General features: G+C 38.4%; 1 protein-coding gene and 1 pseudogene across 4 annotated transcripts in view; both read right to left on the reverse strand.

The window, feature by feature from the left end:
* Nucleotides 1-27,984, reverse strand: part of RMND1 (required for meiotic nuclear division 1 homolog) — a 44,575-nt gene that overhangs the window by 11,873 nt on the left and 4,718 nt on the right. For 2 of the 4 annotated variants that reach the window (XM_025422555.3, XM_025422557.3), the window contains exons 2-10: nucleotides 25,943-26,460; nucleotides 18,536-18,644; nucleotides 16,459-16,534; nucleotides 12,112-12,151; nucleotides 10,007-10,107; nucleotides 7,747-7,853; nucleotides 6,815-6,879; nucleotides 6,025-6,101; nucleotides 2,555-2,675 (exon numbers count right to left, since the gene is read on the reverse strand). In XM_025422555.3, the coding sequence (XP_025278340.1) occupies nucleotides 2,555-2,675; nucleotides 6,025-6,101; nucleotides 6,815-6,879; nucleotides 7,747-7,853; nucleotides 10,007-10,107; nucleotides 12,112-12,151; nucleotides 16,459-16,534; nucleotides 18,536-18,644; nucleotides 25,943-26,446 (1,200 nt within the window). In that variant the 5' untranslated portion in view covers nucleotides 26,447-26,460. The remainder of the gene's footprint in view (nucleotides 1-2,554; nucleotides 2,676-6,024; nucleotides 6,102-6,814; nucleotides 6,880-7,746; nucleotides 7,854-10,006; nucleotides 10,108-12,111; nucleotides 12,152-16,458; nucleotides 16,535-18,535; nucleotides 18,645-25,942; nucleotides 26,461-27,984) is intronic. The other 2 variants (XM_025422558.3, XM_049116461.1) reach the window with 2 other exon arrangements.
* LOC112645766 (U4 spliceosomal RNA) lies at nucleotides 10,169-10,293 on the reverse strand (annotated as a pseudogene).

Genomic DNA, 27,984 nt, shown 5'->3' on the forward strand with positions numbered 1-27,984 from the left:
AGGAAGGGTTGGTAACAAGGTCAGTGACAACTAAGGTAAATTCAATGTTATTCAAGGGCAAGTGTCTGGCCTGGAGAAAAAATATGTAGATACCAGAGCTGCCATAGTATTTAATGAGCCATGATGGGCTGCTGAAATCTAAGTCATTTTTAAGATTTTATTTGAGAGTGAGTGTGCATGCGCACAAGCTGGGAGAGGGAGAGAATGTGATGCAGGGTTCAATCCCACAACCCTGAGACCATGACTTGAGCTGAAATCAAGAGCCGAATGCTCAGCCAACTGAGCCACCCAGGCACTCTGTAAGTCATTTATTTTTGTGGGGCGTAGGATGAACGTGGGTAAGTGGTAGGAAATAAGACTGAGGAAGAGTAGAGAACATGAAGGTCCTTGTATATGAAGCAAAAACAAACATAACACCTGAGGTACTGAGAGAAAACTAGAGGTACTGACAGAGGGATTGAAAAAAAGGCAATCAGGAGATACTAACATCAAGATAAGTCAGATTCTGAAATGATCTGACAAGCATTTTAAAGTGGTTATCGATAAGCAATTACGAACATGCTTGAAACAAGTTAAAAAAAATACAATTTCAGCAAAGACATAGACAGCATAAGAATCAAAGGAAAATTTTAGATCTGAAAGATACAATAAGTAAAATTTAAAAACCCAGTGATGGGTTTAGCATCCGAATGAGGGTGATGAAGAAAAGAACTGGTGAACTTGAAGACAGAATGATGGAAATGACCCCATTCAAACAACAGAGAGAAAACAAGTGAACAGAACCTCACATACGCATGCGAGTGTAAGAAAGAACCTGATGTTATCCCATTAGAAACCAAGCAGCCCAGCACTAAGTGCCACAGCAATTTTTGGGTGCTGGAAGAGAACTGCCAGCCCAGAATCCTAGAGCTGGTAATAATATTATTTGGGAAGGAAGGGGAAATCAATACAGTCTCAGATGAAGAAAAATTAGAATGTTTCTTTTTTTTTAATTTTAAAGATTTTACTTATTTATTCATGAGAGACAGAGAGAGAGAGGGGCAGAGATACAGGCAGAGGGAGAAGCAGGCTCCATGAAGGGAGCCTGACCTGGGACTTGATCCTGGGTCCCCAGGATCACACCCTGGGCTGAAGGTGGCGCTAAACCGCTGAGCCACCAAGGCTGCTCTAGAATCTATTTCTACAGATTTATCCTAAAGGAGTAACTAAAGAACATTCTTGAAATAGAAAAGAATCAATAAAAGAACTCATGGAACATCACAAAGGAAAAAAGAATGACAGAAAGAATAAAAATACAGGTAAACACAATGGAATCTCCTTTTCCTCTTGAGTTTCTGAAATTGTATTTGATGGCTGAAACAAAAATTGTAACTGACGGAGTTTTCAATGTCTGCAGAAGAATAGTTCAGACAACTGGTAGAGGGTAAAGGGATGTGAAGGGTAGGAGATTTCTGTACTTAATCTGGTAAAATGTCAAAATTAGTGGACTATGATAAACTACATATATATAATGTAACATGTAAGGCAACCATTAAATACCTAAGAGATATACTAAAAACAGATAAATCAAAATAGGGTTCCAAAAAATGTTTAAGTAATGCACAGGAGGGCAGGGTTTGACACATACAACAAGTTAGATGAATGGCAAGGACATTATGCTCAGTGAAAAAGTCAGTTTCAAAACAAAAGTCATACACTGTATGATTAGTTGATGTAACATTTTCAAAATGACAAAATTATGGAGATGGGGAAGATTACTTGTCAGGGGCTGGGGATGGTGGGGGAGGGGAGGTGGTGTGACAAGAAAGGGGCAGCACAACGAGATCTTTGTAGTGACAGAACAGCTCTGCATCTCAACCGCGTGGTTATGTGGACCGTAATGTAATAAACATAGAACAGAGAACTACGTGCAATGGTCATTCAACATCCATTTTGTTTCCAACCTTCCTTCCCCATCTCCATCATGTGGTTTATCTCCATCACGATCACCTCCATCCACTTCCATCATTCTCTTGATACCTATGTCACTCTTCTCAATTTTACTTCCATGCATCTAAATGCTTGCGTGATGGTTCTCATTGGATGGTTTCTTGCCACTTACTCTCACCATATCTTCGGTTTTGCTCTTACACTCCCCTTGACCCCACCTGTTTGTTTTGTCATCTTCCTATCTGTCACTCACAGGCAAACGTCAGTCATATTTGTCTCAGAGAATTCTTTCTTGAATTCATTTCTATTCTCACTGCCACCAACACAGTTCCAGGACCTCTGAACTCTTGAGACTTGATCAGAGCTTGCTAATGGAAGAGTAGGCCTCTAAACTCACTACCTTTATCTAGTCTGCAGAGCAAGTATCAGAACATGATTTGATACAACAAAGAAACAGGATGGAAACTGTATCTAGTAGATGGGCAAGGGGAAATCCAGAGATATGAATAAAAGTCAAAGTATTTCTCCAAAACTAAACACATTAACTTCATTTAAAATTTCTCTTCACATAGTCACACAAATTAGAAGAGCATTGTCTTTCTCAGTAAAAGTGCAAAATACATACCTTAACTCTACGAGTGATGCTAAGGAACTGACAGGTTTTATCATAAAGCTGTTCCAGGTTTTCTCTGTCCCAGTAGAAATCGGGAGTGATCAAGAAGTCTGAACTCAAGTTTATACGGTGTCTTAAAAAAACCAAAATGATAACTTTTTAATTCTGAATTATAAATCAGTCCTTATTTTCTTTTTACAAAGTACTTTATGAAAACATCTACTAATGCTGACCTTTCTGAGAAATATGTAAATACAAAAATTTACATAAGCATTTTGAAATTTGCAACCAAATTAACTCAATCCTTAACGTTAATGTTATTTATGTTGTTAGAAAAATAAAACCTCTCATTTTGCTTTCAATATCTGAGCTTTTTTGTTTTCTTTAAAAATTTTTACAATATAGGGATGCCTGGGTGGCTCAGCGGTTGAGCGTCTGCCTTTGGCTCAGGGTATGATCCTGGAGTCCTGGGATCTAGTCCCGCATTGGGTTCCCTGCATGGAGCCTGCTTTTCCCTCGGCCTATGTCTCTGCTTCTATGTGTCTCTCATGAAAAAATAAAATCTTAAAAAAAAATTTTTTTTTACAACATATATACATTTTTTTTATTGGTAAGTAATTATGTGGCTTTAAAGTAAAAAAGACAGAAAAGGTAAACTGACAAATCCCCCTCCTATTCTTCCCATCATTCCCTTTCTCCCACCCATGACAGGTTAACCCTTCCTCTGTTCTTCCAGTGTTTCTGCAAACGCTGGACAATACACGCATACACAAACTCTTATTTTCTTTTTATGTGAGACACCTAGGTTTACTTTTATTTATTTATTTTTAAAAGACTTTATTTATTTATTCATGAGACAGAGAGAGAGAGAGGCAGAGACACAGGCAGAGGGAGAAGCAGGCTCCATGCAGGGAGCCTGATGCAGGACTCAATCCTGAGACTCCAGGATCTCGCCCTGAGCCAAAGGCAGGCGCTCAACTGCTGAGCCAGGCATCCCCCCTAGGTCTATTTTTAAATGAAAATTTAAGGCACGGAAGTAACACGTAAGTGGCTGTTCAGTATAACAAAGAAAGCCCTAGAGAAGAACTCGGAAAACAGTAATTGGTCCTCTTACCCTAAAACACAGCCCAAATCCTCTAGGCTCTGTAAACACTCTACTGTGTCCTTCCAGACCTTTTCTATGCATATATTCATGTATGTGTGCATACACAAACACAGATGTTTGGTATGCATACATATCAAGATAAAGATGAATATTCATTTTTGTTTATACAAGTTGGATCATACCATACATAATGTGTACTTGATTTTTCACCCAATGTTGTAACCTGCCATGTATCCTTTTTTTTTAAAAAAAGATTTTATTTATTCATGATAGACATTGGGGGGGGGGGGAGGCAAAGACACAGGCAGAGGGAGAAGCAGGCTCCAGGCTGGGAGCCTGGCCCGGGACTCCAGGGTCACACCCTGGGCCAAAGGCAGGCACTAAACCACTGAGCCACCCAGGGATCCCCACCTGCCATGTATCTATTCATAGATTTTACCATGTTCCTCTTAGTAACACACAAGCACTTTTATTGTAAAGAGAAGAAAACTTAGGATAAGAACAGGAAGACTCTGTAGAAACTGTTTACAAACCTACGTATATTTAGTCCTGACTTCTGAGTTTTGATAGGATTCTAATCTGCCGTATCAAATTCTACTGGCATCATCAAGAGAAGAGGATAGAGACACTCTCTACCTCGCTTCTTAGAGAACTCAAGGCTCAACGCTTCAGATATGCTACAGAACGCTCCTGATGGATGGGTTTTCATCTTGTTGGCATCCTGAATGAGGACCCCTGGGTTATGAAGAACACAGAGATGAAGAAATCCTGGACCACTTCTCTCCAGGCCAACCTCTATGGGGAATGTGGAAAAACAACTCTAAACTATTTACAACGATCTCTAGCAGCTCACACAGTAGACTTTGAGGGAAAAGACCTTGAATAATGCTGCCTGGTAAGAATAATGCCAAGATTCAGGATGTTTCATTCCATAAATCCTGGGAAAATTACAAAAATAAAATAAACTGGACACCTTTCCAGAAACTTATTTAAAATGACGCACTGATGTACTTCATCAGTTTTAAGACACTTTTCTTTCCAGTCTCTGAAAATGGACGGCAGCTTTAAAGCTGATGATGTCTTACAGGTGGCAGGTGGGACTTAGTTGTCATTGCCTTAACTTCCCTCTTGCCTCCCTTTTACATATGCCCAAGGGGGAATGTGATGGACTCCACACCCAAATACAGCTAAAGGAGTTATTTCAGCATAAGATGTGAATTCTGTGATAAAAAAGCATCGTATCATAGCTTCACTGACAGCATTTGTCTCTGCTGTGGCGTCTTACTGTGTGTCTGAGTCAATATGGTACATAAATTTTCTTTTTTTTTTTTTTTTTTTTTAAATTTTTTATTTATTTATGATAGTCACAGAGAGAGAGAGAGGCAGAGACACAGGCAGAGGGAGAAGCAGGCTCCATACACTGGGAGCCCGACGTGGGATTCGATCCCGGGTCTCCAGGATCGCGCCCTGGGCCAAAGGCAGGCGCCAAACTGCTGCACCACCCAGGGATCCCAAATTTTCTATAGCACTTGCTTCTACTTAGCGATAGGCAATTTTATATATATATTCTTTTAATTCCAATGTAGTTTACGGTGTTATATTGGTCATACTAGATGTACAATATGGTGATTCATCAATTCTATATGTTGCTCGGTGCATGTCATGATAAGTGTATTTTTTTTTAAGATTTTATTTATTTATTCATGAGAGAGAGGCAGAGACACAGGCAGAGGGAGAAACAGGCTCCTCACAGAGAGCCCGACACGGAACTCGATCCCAGGACTCCAGGACCATGCCCCAGGTTGAAGGCAGGCGCCAAACCGCTGAGTCACCCAGGGATCCCCAGATAAGATGTATTCTTAATCCCCTTCCCCTACTTCCCCCACCCACAGCAACTATCGGTTCTCTATAGTTAAGAGTCTGTTTTTGGTTTGTCTCTCTCCTTTTCCCTTGTTCATCTGTTTTGTTTCTTAAGTTCCACATATGAGTGAAATCATATGGTGTTTGTCTTTCTCTGGCTTATTTTGCTTAGCATTATACTCTCTGGATGAAATGAGATATTTTTACCGAGAATTCCCATTCCCAAATTCTAGAATATATCTTTCTACCTACAGAGAGCATCTACTGGGCTCCCTCACATAGCTTTAATGTAGATTAATTATGATCTCTGTGCATATGCAGAATTTCTTGCAGCACAGTCCTAGTACAGCCCATGTGCCTCTAATGGGTAAGAGATTCCCCTGCTTAAAATCCATGAGATATAAATGGCTGCACTTCCCATAAAGACACATGTTTGCTTTTTATTATACAAGTACAGGAATGTCTTCTTCAGACTGTTAACTACATACATTAATTTTATTTACAGAGAAAATTCTACCTCAGGGCAAAGAGTTCACCCATTTTCTGCATAACTTCTTCATGAGATAGTTTCACTTTCTTCCCAGCTTTTAAAGCCTATTTGGGAGGGAAAAAAATACACACATACATACATATACGTACAAACATCTCTCCAACAAGTAACAGAACCATGAAGCACATTCTAGAGCAGATGTAAATGACATCTCTTGGATGATGTCTCTGAGTCATTTTTCTTTGAAATTTCAACATCTTATTAGGTAGAAATTTTTTATTCCCTTGTTCTATTTCCCTTCTCACTAGCATTTTCTAGTATCTATCTCTAATCTCTTACTGAAAAAAAAAAAAAAAAAAAAGCAGGACCTCTTTTCTCAAGTATAACTCCATTATTCTTACAATAAAAACAAAATAACAGTAAACACAAGTTTTGGTGTATTCTGAAAAAAAATTTATATGTATTTTCAAGTCACTATTTGTCTCATAATTCAGCAAAGCACTTTTCAATCAAGATAACTGGTCATAAACTTTTTCCTTAGAGAGTAAACAGCTCACTTTAAAAAAAAATTCAGTTACATTACAAATATTACACCATCAGAAAGAAGTAATGAGAATTTTAAGTTTTCAAAAGTAAAAAAAAAAACCTATAAAATTTTTTATTATATATGTAACAAGTGTTCTGTTTTTGCTTAAATTCAGTGTAGTGTTTATTACTACTTTATTGTATTCCTAAGTATATTGTTAAGGTGGGAAATTTGTGTTTTTCCCAAATACAAATCAATTCTTGAAAACAAGCATAAAACTGGCATAATTACCTCTGGAATTGACTGAATAGACTCAACAAATTTATCCAGTGATGCCTCCCAAATAGCCAGTTTCACTGAGGAAAAAAATAACAACAATGGAACATTTTTTCATCAAAATATTCATGTTAATACAGAATACATAAATTAACTGCCCAGTACCTTTGCTGCCATTTCAACAAGAGTTTAAAAAGCAATGCGCTAACAATATACAACTGAAAACTTAAGAATAGTTCATTATCATTATAAAGGGCAGCACTAAAGTGAAAAAGATGGAAGATACAGAGTAGATACCCAAGCCCTGCTGGCAGACCAAAGCGGTATTTAGTAGAATTCTTGATTTTCTAATACTGGATCTCGGAAGCCCAGAGTGTGTGTAAGGTACATCCTGAAGGGAAATGGAGCCAGGCCTCCTCTACCTTCCCCCACCCTCCTTCCTTTCCTTGGGGCTCTGTGTAAAGCTCCCAAGTCCCCGAAGCCTCGAGAGTGGTGTGGATAAGGCCATGTCAGACGCAGCCTTGTGGAGGGGGCACTCAAAAAAAATTCTTAGAGAATTTCTGCAGTTTTATTCAGGGGCATGCGTTTCTGTCCCATTGCTGTGAGAACTGGTGTGCAGTTTTTCACAGAGGCCTGGGGCTTTCTCTGCCTGGATCAGCAACAACCTGAGAGCAACAACCACGCTGGAGAGGACAGGAGAACCAAGACAATAATGATACTACAGAAAATATTTTTGGAGAGGGTAAGCTTTATCAATACAGTTAATAATGAATGAACAGCTTCAGCACAGATACTCTATTCTCTATATGTTTTTTTTCTCTTGAGAAGAAATGTTATGGCTTTGCTGAGTAATCTGAAAATATGCCGAAATCTTTACTGAATGCTTAAACTTCCCCAATGAAATGAACACTATGTAACATTTTTTCTGATAAGTAACAATAACTTACCTGAAAGACAAAGAGCATTAGAGAAAGCAAATTTCTCTAGAATGGCGTCATCTAAATCTAGCTCTGAATTTAATCTGATTTCCCCTCTGTGAAGTCTCGACTGTCCCCTGTGAAGAGGGAAAAAAATGACCTTCTAAATCTTAAAAAGCCTTTAAATTTTTTTTTAACTTTTTCTTTTGAAGAAGTAGTCATCTTATACTCTTTCTAGAGGTCATTTTGGCAATTTGTACCAAGTCTTATAAATGTTCTTAGGGATCCCTGAGTGGCTCAGCGGTTTAGCACCTGCTTTCCACCCAGGGTGTGATCCTGGAGTCCTGGGATCAAGTTCCATGTCGGGCTCCCTGTGAGGAGCCTGCTTCTCCCTCTGCCTGTGTCTCTGCCTCTCTCTCTCTCTCTCTGTGTTGCTCATGAATAAATAAAATCTTTAAAAAAATAAAAAATAAAAAAATAAATGTTCTTATGCCCTTTGATCCAAGTAATTCCACATCTAGGAATTTATCCTAAGGAAACAATTAGAGATGCAAAGAAAGATCTGTGTGGGAAAAATTTTTTGACAGTCAAATGTTTAACAGTAAAAAATTAAGAAAGAAACTAAATGCTCAACAGGGGAATGGTTCACTTATAGCAAATCCACATGGCAAAAATTAATAAGCATGTTTTGATATTTTGTAGAAAAGGAACATGATCACAATAAATTGCTAACTGATCACATGGTGAATATAAAGCTATCTATACAATGTGACCTAAAGCCACAATGACATGGTGGAAACAGGGAGGGAGGTGGGGAAGCGGTAAAAAAAGTGAAGTGCACATGTGAGGGCTTTGGAAGGACTGGGAATTTGGGAATAGAAATGTCAAAAGCAAATAGGAAAAATATAGGGTAAACCGTATGGAAGATTGAAGCAGGAGAGGGGCAAAGCTGTGGACCAGGAGGCCTAATGGAGAGCAGTGAGGTACAATGTGCTGACAACCTCAGGTGCAAGGAAGAAGAAAAGAGGAGAAAGAGCAGAGTCAATAGGATGCTTTAATGAAGAAGCCTAGCCAACACCACAGAACTGCTGGAGTCAGCAAACAGCTGGAATCATTGGCAGGACTCACGTAACAGCCACAGTGGTGGCAGCTATGATGGGCTTTTTGACAAAACCAAATATGGGATCTGGGATCCAAAGAAATCTCAGGTGGGGACTTTACCCCTCCACAGACTATGAGGTAATAAGTGAGCATGCCTGTGTGTGTGTCTGTAAGTGCCCAGGAACAGTCTAATCTGGATGTAGAGTACAGAAGGGAAGTTCCGGGGAAACAACCACAAGGCCGAGTGCTTAATAAGAAAATGAATAACATTCTATTAGCTCTTCCTCTGTTGTGTCTCTCAGGTTCACAACCTGACTTTCAAGTATATACACTGTGGGCCCAGGCCCTCACTCACTGGTCAGGTGCCCAAGGGCAGGACGAAACATCTCCAAACCTTGTCCAAAAGCTGGCTAATGCCATTTGCAGGGTTTTTTTTTTGTCAGGATTAAACGAAAGGATGCCTGGTAAGCACCCAGAACAGTGCCTGGTGCAGGGCGAGTGGTTTATCTTTGTTGGCTGTTATTATTTAGCTCTGATCCCATCTTGTCTGTCTACAGCTGGTGTCTCTTCCAGATTCTCCTAAAGCTCTGCTTTCATCACTTCCTTTCTTCCATTCTTAATACAAAGAATTCTTTTTCCGTGTTCCACTAGATAGGTCACTCCCCGAAGAAAAAGGCATTGCAGTTTTGATCACATTGCCTTCTCTCCACCCTGACATGTCTCCTCATCTCTCCCTGCTTGCTGAGACAAGAAAGTCAGCTGGTATGCTGCCTACCCATGCACCTTCCCTGAGAATGCTGTGAGGCCCCCACTTCCTGCAGGCATCCCCATTTCTTAGATCACAACCTAATCTGTACTCAAAATCAACAGGGAAAAAACGGACTTACTTATGAGAAACCTTTACTATAGTTACTTGACAGGTTCATTTTGATGAAGGCAGAGCATTTTACTGATTTAGGTTGCTTAGGACACTCAATCATTTTGGGATTAAACTATCTACTTGTTTTAATTTATGGGTAGCCTAACAAGTGCAAACCATCATGTTTACCTACTAATATTTATTATATAGTTTAGGCTTTTTATTTGTACCAATAACCTTTTTCTTAAAATCAGTCTCCAGACACATAAGTTGTTTATCACCTCCAAGTTATGCCAAGTGCCCTTTCCGTAAACTCGATAAAATGCTTACTCTGTCTTTATGTAGGTAAGCTCTTCATTTTCCCAGTGCACCAGCGCGATTTCATAGGGCTGGATTTCATGCTTTTCTAAGACCTGCATCACATGCTTCATCTAGGAAAGAAGGAAGACAACCCAAAATTATACCTGACTCTCTCAGTACAAAACTATGGTACAGTGTTAAATGCTTATAATATTTTTCATCACATCAGATGACGTTTCTTCTGTTTAGTTTTTAATTAACAATACTTGTGCCTCAGAGAAACCTCATTGGCTACGATCCTGCCACTGAGCGAAGGTCTTCTGTTTAGTTTTTAAGGAAAAGGCAAATTCTTTGTGATACTAAATTCATCAAGATAATATATTGTTTTTATATTTAGAAAACACAGATTAACAAAAGGAAAAAAATTAAAATTATCTTATTCCAGAACCTAAAGAAAACCAACTAATTAACATCATGGTTTGTATCCTTTAAATCTTTAAAAAAATATGTAAGTTACATACCTGTAAAAATTTAAACTACATAAAGGTAAAGAAAAGTGACAGTCTCTCTGCTTTCCTGAATTCTTAACTCCCAAAGGTAACCCTCACTTAATTTGCTGCATATCCTTCCATACCTTATTTTTTAAAAATGGGTATATGTATTTGCTTTTTATAGAACATGAGATCATACTGCGCATGTAAACATTTTCAGTGATATTCTCTTAATTCAGAAACAATTTATTTAAGCTTCTTCAATGTCCACCCACAGATTATTTCTACTCTCTACTGCTACAAGGGCACAAATGTACTATTTTTATGTGTGTATCTTCATGGTCTTATGGGGCTATTTCCTTAGGAACTGCTAGATCAAAAGACATGCACACTTACAATTTTGTTAAATGTTGCTAAACTCTTAGCAACATTTTTTTCCAGTTTTAGAATCCAAATATTTAGGAGAGCATTCTTAAAAAATATTGGGTATTATCAGCTTTTTATATCTCTCCCACTTCAAACAGCCAATTTTTCTTAATTTATTAGTCATTTATATTTGTTTTTTCTTCAGGAAAACCCCACCCTACCATTGCCGTGTGTACGTGTGTGTGTGTGTGTGTGTGTGTGTGTGTGTGTGTGTAGGGAAGGTATATTACCTTTTAGTAAAACTGGGATTGTATGAGGCATGTTTTTTCACCAGCTCTGGCATTATAATGGTTATATTTTATAATCTGCTCTTTTAATTTAGGCAATTTCCTAGGAATAGATATTTTTCTACATGATTTTTAAGAACTGTAGTATATCCTATGGAGATATTTAATAAACTGCCTATTACATATTTTGGTTATTTCTAATTTGACCACAGTAAGTAGTACACTGATGAACATATCTGTACATCACTTATCACACATAACTGTGATTATTCCCTTTAGATAATTTTCAAGATGTAAAAACTTTGCTGAGTTAAATATAAAGCTTTGATGTGTATTACCAAACTGTCTCTAAAAAGACTGTAATAGTAGTAACAAACTGTGATTGAGATAACAAAGAAATTATTTCCTGTGCATGAGTAGGTTCTAGAAAACTTTATTTATTTTTAAAAGATTTTACTTATTTATTCATGAGAGAACAGAGAGAGAGAGAGAGAGAGAGAGAAAGGCACAGACACAGGCAGAGGGAGAAGCAGGCTTCATGCAGGGAGGCCGACATGGGACTCGATCCCGGGTCTCCAGGATCAGGCCCTGGGCTGAAGGTGGCGCTAAACTGCTCAGACACCCGGGCTCCCCGAAAACTTGATTTAAAATAAGATTTAGTGCAGCCAGCTTCCACTGAATTGTATTTCACTTTTTAGATTATTATGTACAAAGTATACGTCTTTCTGTCTGCAGTGTAGCTAGGATTGTTCTGATTCTCACAAATTAGGTAAGTCCAGGGGATAAAAAAATGGACGAAACTTGTAAGCCAAAATACAATCACTTTAGAAGACAAAAATGCTAGGATAAATAATGACACATAATGCAGAGCAAATAAGTTGTGAATTATCTGCTAATTTATCTTCTAGTGGTTTGATTATTGAGTGATAATTAACAATTCTTTTTCTCAGAAAACTAAATTTTTATATTTTTATACTTTATATATACTTACAGTCTTGTCTTTCACATTCCAGAACACAGCAGCTCCTTCTCTGATTTAAAAGAATAAAATAATCAACTAAGTTAATGCTGGAATATATTCTTTAGGGCCATACATAAAGCTATGCTTAGGTAACTTCTACAATATATCCAGAAGGCAATTTTTTAAAATGTGATTTATTACTTATTTGACATTATGGTTCCTAGACGGATTTGCTAAAACAAGAGCTATTATTGAACTCTTGATAAAACCTGAGCTCCCCCAAATTCATGACTTCTCACATGGCTTGCAGAATAAATATTATTGTAATACTATATAACTTCATGTATCTAGACTGTTTCATACCTGGTTCAATTCTGATGTACAGAATAAGGAAAATTTTGGGACCCGTCTTAGCTGTCATTAGGCAGATTCTGCTATAGGAAAAGAATAAAGGATCATGCTTTTAATAGTTGTGGAATAAAGAGACTGAGATAAATTAAAGCCAAAGATGGCTAAAAGCACCCATGGAAAAATGCCACCCATCCTTACAGTGCTTGGAGCAGTACAATGAAGCCATCTAGTTCTGGCTTTGAAAGAATATAGGGTCTAAAAACTATGAATGAACTTGTTTTGATTCCTAAAGTTTGACATGGTGAACTGTTTTTGGTGGTAAATAAAAAAAAAAAAAGAGAGAGAGAGAAGAAAAGAGAGAGAGAGAAGTTATAGCTCTGAGTTACTACCGCACTGGAGGAAGGAAAGGTGGAAATGAAGGAGAAGGTAAAAATTCTGTGGTCCCCGACCGTTATTTAAATGTTTCTTGGGATCCCTGGGTGGCGCAGCGGTTTAGCGCCTGCCTTTGGCCCAGGGCGCGATCCTGGAGACCCGGGATCGAATCCCACGTCGGGCTTCCGGTGCATGGAGCCTGCTTCTCCCTCTGCCTATGTCTCTGCCTCTCTCTCTCTCTCTGTGCGTGTGACTATCATAAATAAATAAATTAAGAAAATTTAAAAAAATAAAAAAATAAATAAATAAATGTTTCTTAAGCACCGTGCTTAGTATATGTATGGATATGAGTGTTGCATCAAATACAAAGATGAGTATGGCCTAGTTCCTATCCTCAAGGAATTGTCAATTTAGAAAAGACTGACAGATAGACCTCTAATTGTAGTGTGGCGTGGTTGGTGCTCTGGGAGTTATGCAGCTTGTACTCTGGGATGTCCATGGGAGGGACACAGTTCTCACAGGACGAGTAGGACTAGCCAAATGAGACAATGGGAAGTGGCAATACGGCAGAGGGAACACTCTGGCTCTGTGAGGAGGTATGAGGAGCACGACAACATCTCAGAATAGATAGCTAGTTGTCTGCAAGGCTGTGGATGCGGGCAAGCAGGAGGCAATCAGACCAGAGAGACAGTGACAAGGAGTTTAGTCCAGTTCCACAGAATTTTAAGAAGGAAAGTGGAGTGATCCAAAGCACCTACTGAAAAATGATCCTGTTTATATACAGGCAAGCAGACTGGCAGAGGGGTGAGTGGACAGGCAGGGGGACCAGAAAGCAAGCTGGGCAACCAGCCAGTGTAGGATCTATGATGTAGATGTGATTGGTATCTAAAGCCACAGGTGGAGTATTCTTAGTTCAGACTATCACTTCTAGGCAGATGAGAAATCTGGGGATCATACCCTTGTCCCTTCAGGGAGCTGTGCTATGCAGTGTGGTACTCAGAGACCATGTGGGCTGTGGAGCACTTGAAATGTGCCTGGTACACACCAAGTAATGCTGGAAATGTAAAACATGCACTGAGTTTCAAAGACTTACTATGAAAAGAACAGTGTAAAAATCTCATTAATTATATTGACTGATCACATGTTGAAATGAGAGCATTGTAGATATGTTGGTTAAATAGAACACATTATTAAAATTATTTTCAGGCAATATAATGCAATTCATGTTCAAATTCAAATCTTTTTTTCTAACTTTTAAAAATGTGGCTATTAGAAAATGTATCATTACATATGAGGCTTGCCTAGCGTTTCTACTGGATGGTGCTAATATAGAGGACCTCAGAAATCCAAATTCCTCACTGAGTTAAAGGGGATGCTATTCTACTTGGGCTGAATGTTGAACTCTTGATTATCTCCAAAGTTATGTCAAAAGAAGGTAAGGCACTGATGGGAAGCAAGCTGGAGCTGCCAGTTATCATCAACTACACAAAATGATATCACAAACATTTTATCGAAGTTTGGGTTCTTCCAGACATTCTATGTGTTTCTCTTCTGCCACAGAATAGTCCCATGACTGTGGTTAATTCCCTGAATCTCTCTCACATTAAAAAAAAAAAAAAAAGAAAAAAGAAAAGAAAAGAAAAAAAAAACTCTCTCACACTGAGTTTCCCCAGCTCCTTAAGAGCTGTGAGGACAAACAAAATTATTTTAAGTGGTTTCTATTATCATAATCATTCTCAATCAGCTACTCGGGAGTATCTGGTATTAAAACAACCTTTAAATAAAAGGATTAAGTTTATGTGACTCAAGGTTCTAGTCTGAAGTCTCTGGAGGGGTAAGGTGGTCTGAAATTATAGCAAAGGAGCTACAGAAGGAGAAAAAAAGGAAGAAAAGACAGAGGGGTGGGAGCATGAGTCTGATAAGGAGCACTGCAGATGAAAAACAGGATACTTTACCTACTCTCAGTAAACAAAAATCCAGACTTGTAAAGACAAGCCATGGAAAAATCATTTATTTTAAAAATTGTTTTATAAGAGGATTTACCAGAAAATTCCTAAAATTGACAAAATCTCCCAGATCAAATAAGAATCTAAGGAGAAATTTAAATCACAGTAAGTTTTGAACACATTTACTATTAACGGAGAAGGTGCACCTTAAAGTTTAAAGATCATGTTATCTGGACAGCCACATACAGAAGAATGAAACTGGACCACTGTCTTACACCAGACACAAACATAAACTCAAAATGGATGAAAGACCTAAGTGTGAAACAGGAAATCATCAACCTCTGTGACCTCGGCCATAGAACTTCTTACTAGACATGTCACCAGAGGCGAGGGGCAAAAAAGCAAAAATAAACTATTAGGACTTCATCAAGATAAAAAGCTTCTGCACAGTGAAGGAAACAATCAACAAAACTAAAAGGCAGCCTACAGAATGGGAGAACATATTTGCAGATGACATATCTGATAAAGAGCTAGTACTCAAAGTCTATAAAAAACTTTTCAAACTCAACACCCAAATAATCCAGTTAAGGCATGGGTAGAAGACACAAACAGACATTTTTTCCAAAGAAGACACACATATGGCTAACAGGCACATGAAAGGATGCTCAACATCACTCATCATCAGAGAAATACAAATCAAAATCATGAGGAGATACCACTTCACACCTGTCGGGATGGATAAAATTAGCAACACAGAAAACAACAGATGTTCGCAAAGATGTGGAGAAAGGGGAACCCTCTTACACTGTTGGTGGGAATGCAAACTGGTGCAGCCATTCTGGAGAACAGAACAAAGTTTCTTCAAAAAGTTAAAAATGGAACTACCTTACGATCCAGCAATTGCACTACTAGGTATTTACCCAAAGGACACAAAAATACAGATTTGAAGGGACACATGCACCCCAATATTTAGAGTAGCATTATCAACAATAGCCAAACTATGGAAATAGCCCAGATGTCCACTGACAGATGAATGGATAAAGAAGATGTGGTATATATACAATGTAGTATATATAGATACATAATGAGTATATATAATATATATATAACTTAATATATATGTGTATATATATATTATTCAGCCATCAAAAGAATGAAATCTTGCTATTTGCATCTATGTGAATAGAGCCAGAGTGTACTATGTTAAGTGGAATAGGTGAGCCAAAGAAAGACAAACCAAATGAGCTCATTCATATGTGGAATTTAAGAAACAAAACAGATGAACATATGGGAAAAGGGGAAAGAAAAAGAGAGAGAGATGGAAACAAACCATAAGAGAGAGACTCTTTACTACAGAGAAGAAACGGAGGGTTGATGGGAGGTGGGTGAGAGATGGGCTAGATGGGTGATGGGCATTAAGGAGGGCACCTGTTATGATGAGCACTGGGTGTTATATTTATAAGTGAGGAATCACCAAATTCTACCCCTAAAACCAGTATTATACTATATGTTAACTGACTAGAATTTAAATGAAAATTTGAAAAAGGAAAAAAATATTACAACGTAGAAAATGTGCAAAATGCAGAAAGACAAAAATAAACAAACCGTCTGTAGTTCTACCACTCGGAGACGAAAAAAAAAAAAAAAAAAAAGACCACATTATCTGACAGCAGGCCATTTCCCAGTAAGGGTTGCTCACTTGTCCTACCTGAAGAAGAATATTGTTCCAGGATCGCCTTCTTTTGCCGAATGCTCCACACCCATCACCAAAATATTTGCTGCATCTGTGATTTAAAATAAATGAGTGAAAAGCTACAATCAGAAACTGATACAAGGTTTAGGAGTCACCTATGAACTTTTAATAATGTATTTATGATCATTCCTTCATATACCATTGAGTGTTCAGTAAGATTCTACCCAATTTTAGGTTTCTAAAAGTATTTGACATTTGAAAATGAAAAGACTATATGAAATTACTTTCACAAAACACTGAAACACCTGTGACACTATTATTAGTACTATTTAAAACTACTCACTGACACTCATTTTCATTCAGTAGTCACTAGTCCAGTTAATAATTATTAGAAGTCTTAGTTTTAATACAACTAAGATTCAAGACTTAAATTATCTACAAAATTCTCTTCTTTTAAATACCATTTTATTAAAAATATAATATACAAAACAACTCATTTTGATGAATTTTAAATTATATAGAGAAAATATACAGAAATGAAGATATTGACCATTTCAAAACATATCTGAGTTCAATTAATCATGAGAACTACCACAGTAGCCACCCATAACTATTTTAATATTTTAACCTTTCAAATATTATTAAATATACATATTATATACATATATTCATCAATGAGTAGTTGCTTTCTATATAAGCATAGTTAATATTTGTTATAAGTATGTAAATATTCTACAACAAATTATAAACATACATGAATATATCAATACATATACGAATATTAATACGCAAAAAATTATATGTAATTTCTTAACCAAAAAGTAGGACCAACAAAACTTCAAGTTTCTAATAGAGGTTGGGGTACAGGGTGTTCAGATAAAGACCAAATTCTAAACTACCATTTTTGGGTGAGTTCTAACTTCCTTAGGCACTACATCCTACTGAGGGTAAAGTTCACCCATGTAGCCAAGAGCAACGTAAATGAAATAGAAAAGACCTGCCAAAGACCTGCCAGGGCTGCGGGACTGGTGCTAGAAGCTAGCCAGGGTAACAGGGTCACCCTGCTGACACCCCTTGGAATCAGCCAAGGATATACCTGGGAAATTTTTTTATCTTCAGGGTTCTGGATATAACTCTGTTTTTGTCAGTCAATTTATGTTTGTTTCTGCCATCAAACAGCACAAAGAGTCTGTTTCGATCCCTGAGGCTGAAAGAGCACAATGACATTTCAAGAGTTTCTCATGGGGTCAATGACTCTTTGAAGAATTTTCTATGTAGCAGGGAGGTTTTCAACCTGCTAATTTTGCTACCTTGTGGTAAATTCATGAATTTCCATCAGAGTGTTCCAAGTTACTTATCTTTTAATATAAAATAGGTTTTTTTCCAAGAATCCTTCCTGATATTATCCTAAAGGCCTCTTTTTTATTTTAATTCTCTTTTTAAATATTCTTTGTAGTTCTCTTTTAGTTCATTTTGTTAGTTTTAAAGTATCAGATTGTACTGGTAAATTTTTCTTTAAAGGCTCTCCCCCATATTTCTGTCAATTGCATGGTTCTATAATACTGAAACAACTTTTTAATGCAATAGAAATGAAGTGTCACAGACTTTGATCATCCCAAATCACAGTGATCCTACAAATAAAGCTTAATAAATCATACTAATTTTAATCTGTGAACTAAGTTCTCTGTAAATACATTTTGATTTCTTATCTTTGCCATTTGTATAAAGAGACTCAACATTTTTGTGATAATCTTTTATTTTTTTAAAAGATTTAGTTTAGAGAGAGAGACACAAAGAGAGACAGCATGAGAGTGCAGGGGGTGGGGAGGGGCGGAGGGAGAGGGAGACAGTCCCAAGCAGACTCCCTGCTGAACACAGAGCCCGATGACCTGGGCTTGATCTCATGACCCTGATAATGACCTAGGTCAAAAATCAAGAGTTGGATGCTTAACTAAGGGCACCACCCAGGTGCCCCTTGATATAATCTTTTAAAAAGAAAATGGAATGTAAACAAATGCATATTTAAGGTATATCAGAGGAAAATTATTTTCTCATACGTTTTAACATACTTGGCCCCAGGTTCAAGATGTACCTCTAGGCAAGCTTGTTACTTCAACATATCCACGGGAGGTCAGATCTTGAGAGAGAGTCCCGAGATGATATTCATCTGCAGTTGCAAATGCTGTGCAGTGCATCAGGTCCTGTGTTGGCGAGATTAGGATGACATGGGTTACCAAGAGGTTAAAATGTCTGTGATGGCTATCATCTTCCAGGACTCCATTTTGCAAAGCAAGCACTTGAGAGTTTTCAATAGACATCTCAAAAGTTCATACAAGAGGTTCCATAAGGGTGAAGAGAAAGAAGGTATAGGGAGACAGATTTCAGATCAATCTGTGAAAGGACTTTCTCTTGCCAGCCACCAAAAAGATGTAATGCGCTAACCAGAAAAGAGAGCTGCTCCCCCAGTGGTAGTGTTGCAAGCACAGATTGAACAAAAGATATGGAGAGGAATAAGGCATCATATGGCCCTGGGTGGAATGATATTTACAGTCTCTCCAAACCTTTTGCTTCCAGGACTTTTTCACAGCAACATAATTATTAGAGGTCATCTAATTTGTCACTAGCCTTCTACAGCAGAGATTATTTCAAATCTACAAAGGAAGCACAGAACTTTTACTCTGGTTAATATTAAATAAAAAGTTCTGTTTATCTGAGAATGTGTCCCAGTTTCATTAGTGCATGTTATCTTGCCTGTGTACAAACATGTACATCTGTGCTATGTATGTCTATATAGTACAGAACATGGCACAACACAGTGCTTCTGTCACATTGTAAGTCACAGCCCATCAGTGAGTTCCTGCTACCGATTGAGGTGGCTCAAACCAGCTTTTAAAAAAATTAAATACAATAAAATAGAAAATGTTACAGTCCATTATTCAGAGTAAAGCTAAATGTTATTTTATGAAATTTTTTTGGTCACTTATGTGTGTCTAAGTATGTATAACAGAAAATATATTTCTCACTAGGGGATGAAGTCAATTAAGATTAAAAGCTATTGGCAAAGGCTTCATGGGTTCAGCACAGAATCTGAATAGTATTTTTTAAAAAATCAGAATGACAAAATGCCTATTACAGAGTTGTGAAGTTGAAACAAGCTGATGTCAGCTGCTCAAAATCATGGCTAGCACAAACGATCAATTATTTGTTAGATTATAGTCATTTCTGTTGCATGTACAGGTATGTTTAAACCATCAACATTTATGGGAGGTGAAAAAGTTTATCTAGTAATTTACATCTGAATTTTCATATGGTCATCATTTTATATTTCTGATCAGGACATGAGTGATTCTATACTCATTTGATATATATGCTGCTTTTGCCCATCACTGGTTAAAAGAGGTTTATGAGTCACTGATTCAAAATTTCCTCCTAAAAAAAAAAGAAAAAAAAATTTCCTCCTAAGAGTTCTTCATCTCAGCATTGAACTCTTTCCCTTTGTGTTACGTGCCTAGTACAAAATTTCAGAAAAGTAGTATATTTATTCCTTCCGGTATCCCACATTTGTTACCTAACTCCTGGTCCTATCTCAAAGAAATGGCCTAACACTGCTTTGCCTTTTCCTTAGTCTGTTACACTGTTTTAATGTGTGGTTTAAAAAGTAGCAGAGTAATAAACAGAGGACCTGAGAATACACACAAACTGAAAAGCCTAAGATCAATCAAATATCCACTCATCAGCAAAATGATTTTAACTTAATTGTGGGGGGATAAAGAAAAGGAAAGTCAGATGCAGAAATTGTTGTTGAAATGTGAGGATAAATGGATGTAGCACCCCTTCTTTTTTCAGGTAGGCTGATAAGCTGATTCCCAGAGTCACCATGAAGGGTAAGAACATACTGATACACAAATCATATGGATCCGTAGAGCCAGAGTATACATGGTATAGATTACAAAGGCATCAATTACATGCTCCAGGTTTAGAACTGCTAGCAGTTATCTGTTCAAGGCTCCATGGTGTTAGAAAGAGCTGATAGGACATGTGATTAAGCCGGATCAAAGAGAGGAATCCTGGTAACAGGCATCAGGGAAGGCCACAGTGGGTGGGCTCGGTTCTGCAGGAGACCCAACAAATTTATCGAAGCTTGCCAAGAAAAATCAGTCTATTAGGTTGGATGTCAGAATTACTCCTGCGACTACTACACCTGACACGCTTTAGTCTGGGCTGGAAGGAGAAGGGCAGGGGGCACAAAAAGGCAAGAGATGAGGAGAGGGGTGCCCGGGTGGCTCAGTCGGTTGAGTGTCCAACTCTTGATCTCAGCTTAGGTCTTCTTTTTCCTTTAAAGATTTTATGTCTTTATTCATGAGACACACACACACAGAGAGAGAGAGAGAGAGAGGGAGAGGCAGAGACACAGGCAGAGAGAGAAGCAGGCTCCTTGCAGGGAACCCAATGTGGGACTCGATCCAGGACCCTGGGATCATGCCCTGAGCCGAAGGCAGACACTCAACGGCTGAGCCACCCAGGCATATCTGTTTTGTTTTGTTTTTTTTAAGATTTTATTTATTTATTCATGAGAGACACACAGAGAGGCAGAGATACAGACAGAGGGAGAAGCAGACTCCTCACAGAGAACCTGATGTGGGACTCGATCCCTGGACCCAGGATGATGCCCTGAGCTGAAGGCAGATGCTCAAATGCAGAGCTACCCAGGTGTCCCTCAGCTCAGGTCTTGATCTCAGGGTTGTGAGTTCAAGCCCTGCACTGGGTTCCACACTATGTGTGAAGGCTACTTAAATTTTTTTAAAAAAATTAAAAGAGATGAGATAAGGGGGCCCCAGTCCCAGAACTATTCTAGTGGAGGATCTTTCCAGAACTGTACTGAAAATGGCAGAGGCTGATTGTCTCTAGAATCAGAATTGTAGACTGGCAGCTCAGAGAACTAACCAACTCAAGAGCTGACCCATCCAGTGTTTTGAAGATTTGAATTCTTCATCAACAACGAATTAAAATTTCACACAAAACCCAGATTTCCACCACCTTCTGATCAAGTGGAATATCTGGCAATGATCAACTAAGATTGGGGGGGGGGTGTGTGTGTCTAGTTCTCCAGTCAACCCAGTCCCTCCCCTTCCCTACTGTCCCCTGCCTGCCTTAACATCATTTGTCACCAACCAGACCCATCCATGCTAAAAAGGTATATTACTGTGCATGCTCAAGGATGGGACAAAGCAGTCGCTGCTTCCATGAGAAAGTATATTGATTCCAAAGAGATTAAAAATAAATCTTGAAACACAATCTGTTTTTACTTAGCCATTCCAAGGATTTTTGCAGACTTTCTGAAGATTGTCACCTTTCCTTCTCTGTCTCCTGTTTGGTTTGGCTCAAAGTTCCGGCCAGTGTCACACAGCTTACATGGTTTGCCACACTACTTCCCTCCTGCCCACTGTGGCCTTCCCTGATACCCATTACCACTTACCTCCTGAAGCAACTTGGATCTCAGTCTCTCTTTACGTTGTGGCTGCTTCTATTAATAAATGATGCACTAAGTTTTTCAGTTTGATTTGCTAGCTCTTTTCTAAGTTTTATATCCTTTAAATTTCAGGACTGTACTCAATCTATTTGGTAAAGGGAAAGATAGGCCCATGGAATGTGTTCTAGTCACATTTTTTCCCTATTATATTGTTACACTGTGAGAAGCTTTTGTTTCCATACATGTCTTTTTCTGGATTTTTATAATGAATCACATATCTATAAATAGAGAGAGAGCGTGCAAATTTCAGGGTTTAGGATAAGGATTAACAACTCATTCTTAAATAAATGTGCCAAATTAACCTAAAATAGTTACTGCATTTAACACCTACGTTTAGGCCTTTCTATTTTAAAATGTTAAACAAAAACAAAAACAAAAACAAACCCCTCAAACTCAAAGCCAAGAAAGCCCCTGTGTTTCAATATGTGTTTCATTTTTCTGGCCACAGAAAACATGTTCCAGCAGATGGGGCTAGAAATCTATATATGATTCTTGTTTTAGCACATTACACACTCTGATGGAATGCTTTTCTTGAAAAAGAAAGTTTATTTTTATTCATATTCTAGTACTAAAGAAATTTAATGCATTACTGCAACAGTTACTTCTGTACTGTCAAAGAATGCATGTTTTTCCTGTTATGTATACATTAGAGATAAAGTTTTAAAACACAAATACATCTTATGTTAGCAGTACAATGCTTCGGCTTTCAAGTTTTTTGACTACACTCCATAGTGAGAAAGCCTTTTGTATACATAGTACACATATGCATATGTGCATACATACCAGTAATTGGCACAGAAAATTCACAAAATAGTATTTAGCTCTACCACAGTAATACATTCTGATGCTTTTTATTCTAGTCACAAAAAAAGAAAAAAAAAAAAAAAAAAAACCCCAACCAACCCAAAACAAACAACTATTAACAACCCACTAGTTAACTTTACAGTATACAGTGGTGATCCTCCGAAAATCATTAGCAGGCACCCACCACCTTCTCTTTCGTGCCCACCTCCATGCTGCTCAGAACAGTGGCTGTCATCCTCCAGCATGTTCCTCCTGAGAGACAGGACACACCAATAGGGAGCACTGCTGCTGCCATGATAAACTATGAGCCGATGGCACATGGGGCTGAATACCTTAGTAGGTTATGATCTCTGCAAAATGACACCAGGTAAAGACTTGATTCTAGTGGAGAGGGTGCTTGACCTCATTCAGTCAATTTGAGAGCATGCTATGTGGCAGACGAAGAGGGCGAGTTCAGAAGCATGAATGGGGACAAGAGAAAGCACATCCGCTCTCTGGTACAAAGCAGAGTCCTTCTTGTCTCAGTCTAGAAGGGGAGATAGGGCTATACCGCCAAAAAGGATTTGTCAGCCCCATGATGCCCTCCATCTGGGCCAGACAAAAGCCAGTCTTTGGCCTTGGGGATAGAATATCCAGTCACATCTCAAGACTATGCTCACCTATGAAAAGTAAGATCATCACAAATAACGTTCCATGGGGCACCTGGCTGGCTTGGTGGGAAGAGCATGCTACTCTTGATCTCAGGGTCATAGGTCAAGCCCCATGCTGGTGTAGAGAATACAAAAAATAAATAAACCAAAAAAAAAGTTCCAAAATTGTATTAACTGAAATTCTAAAAATGCCGTCACAAACCTAAGTTTTCTATGATTTCCTTGTGCTTTTACAGTGACAACACACTGTTTCTGTTTTTGCAAAACTCCAACTGAGGTCACATCTGTCATGTTACATATCTCTGATATAAGAACCCACGAAATAGGACTCCTTAAATTCCATGGTACAAAATCATGATTTTCTCATAAAATATTGTTATGCTTTTCTTTTTTTCCTGTTAAAGAACAACAAATGTACAACCCAGGAGGATTTCCTTTTTTCTTTAATCACTGGGCTTCTCAGAACTCAATATACATACCAGGTACTTGGAGCCAGTTACTTTTCTCTTTGTGTCAATTGTTGGCTCCTTTAAAACTACACTGAATTTTGAAAATCTACCTCAAACCCTTTCCTGGAAACAGGGAAAAAAAAAACAAACCCTTAAAAAAGAAAAAACAAAACAATTCAAAAAAATTGCCTCCAAGTCTGAGGATAGCCCAAAGAAATAATGCCTCTGAGATAGTTTACGACCAATAACTACAAAAAAGTGACATCTCCACTATATCAGCCTCTTTATTAAGAAACTTGATTATTCTGTGATGTTAGATATAACAAAAGAACAAAGGGAGCAGATCTTCCTCTTTCTTGGATCTGCCATGAATTCAGGTTTTTATACCTAATATCATCTGTCACTTAAATGCTGAATTTCCCAAACTACCACAAAGCTAAACAATACAATTAAAAAATCAGGAGCTACAAGGAAAAGACTAGCACACATGCAACACTTCCTTCATTTCTACTCTAGGTTCAGAGACCCCACACAAGAATGCAAATAAAGCTAGAGTCCAAACTAAAAATCATGAATCAACTCCTAACTTCATAACCTGAGGATCAATACTGAAGGCCTATAAGACCTTTTTGAAGGAAGTCAACTATGCAGTAAGGAAAAAAAACCCACAAATTACACATGTTTAGGGTACCCTCAGAATTAAAATTTTAAGACTGATATTTTAATCTGTTTTCTGATAGATTCAGAAGACCTGATCAAGTTTTGAATATTTTATATTTCCAGTATTAATGTTGATGACCATGGACCTCAAAGATCCCTTGTCTCTCTTCCCTCTTTTCCAATTTAACAAATGTTTATTAAATAGAAGGCACAGTCCTAGGTATTATGCAAGATACAAGAGTTAGCAAAGGGCTCAATCCTGATCTTAAATAGTACTGATCATTCAGAAGCCAAATGCAATTGTAGCTGAGAAACTCCCATAAACTTAACAGTGAATGAAAAAACCCCCTTTAAACCTCAAAGGCTAAAGAAGCAAAACCCTGTTTTCTGAGTGTACTTCCCATGTCATCTCACTAACCCATCCCATACAGTTACCACAGACTAATGAGCACTCACCTGTCTGCAGAGCTACTAAAAAAACGGTCATTTTAATTTGATGAAGAATTTCTATAGTTTGAAATTTTTTAACTGGGTGTTTTTATGGTACTACTCCAACACTGGACTTAATACTAGTCTTCTTTCTCAGTTTCCTTAAGTCTGGAACTTGTCACAAACTGTATTTTTGTATTTAATTTTTTAAAAAGATTTTATTTATTTATTCATGAGAGAAACAGAGAGAGAGACAGAGACAGACAGAGAGACAGAGACATAGGCAGAGAGAAAAGCAGGCTCCATGCAGGTAGCTGACCTGGGACTTGATCCCAGGTCTCCAGGATCACGCCCTGGGCTGAAGGCAGCGCTAAAACGCTGAGCCACCGGGCTGCCCTATTTTTGTATTTAATTGCCTATACTTTGTCTTTAAACATATTCTTAATTCTTAAAACTAACATGCTGATTCCCTGTGATACCTGGGTGGCTGTCAGTTAAGCATCCAACTCTTGATTTCGGCTCACGTGATATCTCAGAGTCCTGGAATCGAGCCCCACATCAGGCTCTGCACTCACCATCCACGCAGTCTGCCTGAGATTCTCTCCCTCTCTCTCTGCCCCTCCCCCTACTCATATGTGCATGCTCTCTCTCAAATAAATAAATCTTTTTTTTAAGATTTAAGCAGGCTCCATGCAGGGAGCCCAACGTGGGACTTGATCCTGGGACTCCAGGATCATGCCCTGGGCCGAAGGCAGGCTCTAAACCGCTGAGCCACCCAGGGATGCCCTCAAATAAATAAATCTTAAAAAAAAAAAAAAAAATGCTGATTCCCTTTGGATATCACAGGCTTTACTACTAGGCTTCAAAGATCTTGTTGCCAGCCCTCTTATGTTCACGGTACAGCTGTGGTGCCATGGATACTAGTTACAGTGCAAGCAATGATTATAAAACAGACTGCCACCACCACACGTTTTTACCTCATTGACAGACAGAACTGGAAGGTTGGTCCTGGATGGCTGCCTGGTCCTCGATGCCTTTAGTGGTCTCTTGATTTGCGGAAAGTCTTGCTTAGGAACAAGTGTTTCTGTTGATATAGATGAGTAATGCCGCTCTAATATTTTTATAAACCACTTAGAACCTAATAGATTTGGTCTGTGAGTCACTTTCCTGTGAGTACCAAAAGATTTCCTGGTTGGAAGGTGCACTTTTTCTTCTTGGCAATGCACAGCATTTAATGGAGAGGGTATGCTTGTATTTGAGATTTTCTGATTCCTTTCCAGGACCTGGGACTTATTCAAACCACCAGCTGCTGTATCAGGAAAGAACAAATCCAAGTTTTGACCTCTCGTTGTGGTGTTGCATGTCGTAGTCTTAAATTCCTTAAGTGGTTTTAACGTTTGCTGGACAAGTCTTTGGCACTGACACACTTTTGATAAAATACAGTGAGATCCGGCCAGGGCTCTGAAAAGTCTGGATGACATTACCACATCCCAAGCTAAAAGAAAAAGAGTTTTAGAAGTTTGTTTTTTTCGTTTTGTTTTTACATATTTTCAAATATATACAATATTTTCCTAAGTAATAAACAGATTTCTGTAAAAACAGTTACAAAACAAACATACTTTAAACCTGAGTTTAGTACAAGAATGAAGTTAAAAAAATAAATTCAGGTGTTTCCACCACGTTTCCTTTGATCAACCTTTGGCCATCTTTCTGGAAGATTACAACACTATAAAGCCAATGACATGACAAGGACCTAAAAAAAAAAAGCACAGTAATGGGATCTCTTCACATATTTCACTGGCATATGAACCATTTAAAAGAACGATTCTCCTGAATTCCTTTATTCAAAATTTATTCAATGAGATATACAATGAGTTAGGGCCAGGGATGCATCCATGAAAGGCACAGTCCCTGCCATCCAGTGCTAGTGGTCTCCTAGAGACAGACATTTTCAACAGCTCATTATAACTCAGGGGGATAGGTCCTAGGTTCTACAAAAATCTACAGCACAGGGTGCAGAGGAAACATACAAGAAGCTCTCCTGATTCTACATCAAGAGTCAGGAAAGGCTCTCAGAAAGATTTGAGCTGCTTCTTGAATAGGAAAGTGCTTTTCAGGTTGAGACTGGGCCTGGTAGTGGGGGTAAGGGATGTGAGGCACTGAGAGAAAGAAACACTCCAAAGGAAAGAGACTGCATATGTAATTCCCCCTTTATTTACAGCACAAAATATTTGTTCTTTAAAAGCAAGCCTAATTTATAGGGGCATCTGGGTGGCTCAGCCGGTTAAGCATCTGACTCTTGATTTCGACTCAGGTCATGTTCTCAGGATCCTGAAATTGAGTCCTGCCTCCGGCTCCACACTCAGCAGGGAGACTGCTTGAGGATTTCTCTCCCACTCTCTCTCCCCCACTTGTTAACATATTCTCTCTCTCTCAAATAAATCTTTTTTCTTTAAGATTTTATTTATTTATTCATGAGAGACACAGAGATAGAGGCAGGAACATAGGCAGAGGGAAAAGCAGGCTCCATGCTGGGAGCCTGATGCAGGACTTGATCTCAGGATAACAACCTGAGCCAAAGGCAGATGCTCAACCACCACTGAGCCACCCAGGTGTCCCAATAAATAAATCTTTAAAAAAAAAAAAAAAAAGTAAGCCTGGGGCACCTGGGTGGCTCAGATGGTTAAGTATCTGCTTTCGGCTCAGGTCTTGATCCCAGGGTCCTGGGATCCCAGGGAGTATGCCTCTCCCTCTCCTTCTCCCCCTCCCCCTGCTTGTGCACACACATTCTCTCTCTCTCTCAAATAAATAAGTAAAATCTTAAAAAGCCTATACTGGGGAATCAATAATAATAATTTATAAAAATAGCATGTTAGGTGCTAGGCGTATATGAGTGGATCAGTCATCTCAGAATTCAGTCTAGCTGGGTAAACAGAATAATGTAATAAGTTCTGAACAGAGCAATGTACCAACTGCTATGGGGCCCAGAGGAGGGAGCATCTGGGGTAATGGGTGGGTG

The sequence above is a fragment of the Canis lupus genome, chromosome 1, assembly GCF_003254725.2.
Source record: "Canis lupus dingo isolate Sandy chromosome 1, ASM325472v2, whole genome shotgun sequence".
NCBI lineage: Eukaryota > Metazoa > Chordata > Mammalia > Carnivora > Canidae > Canis > Canis lupus.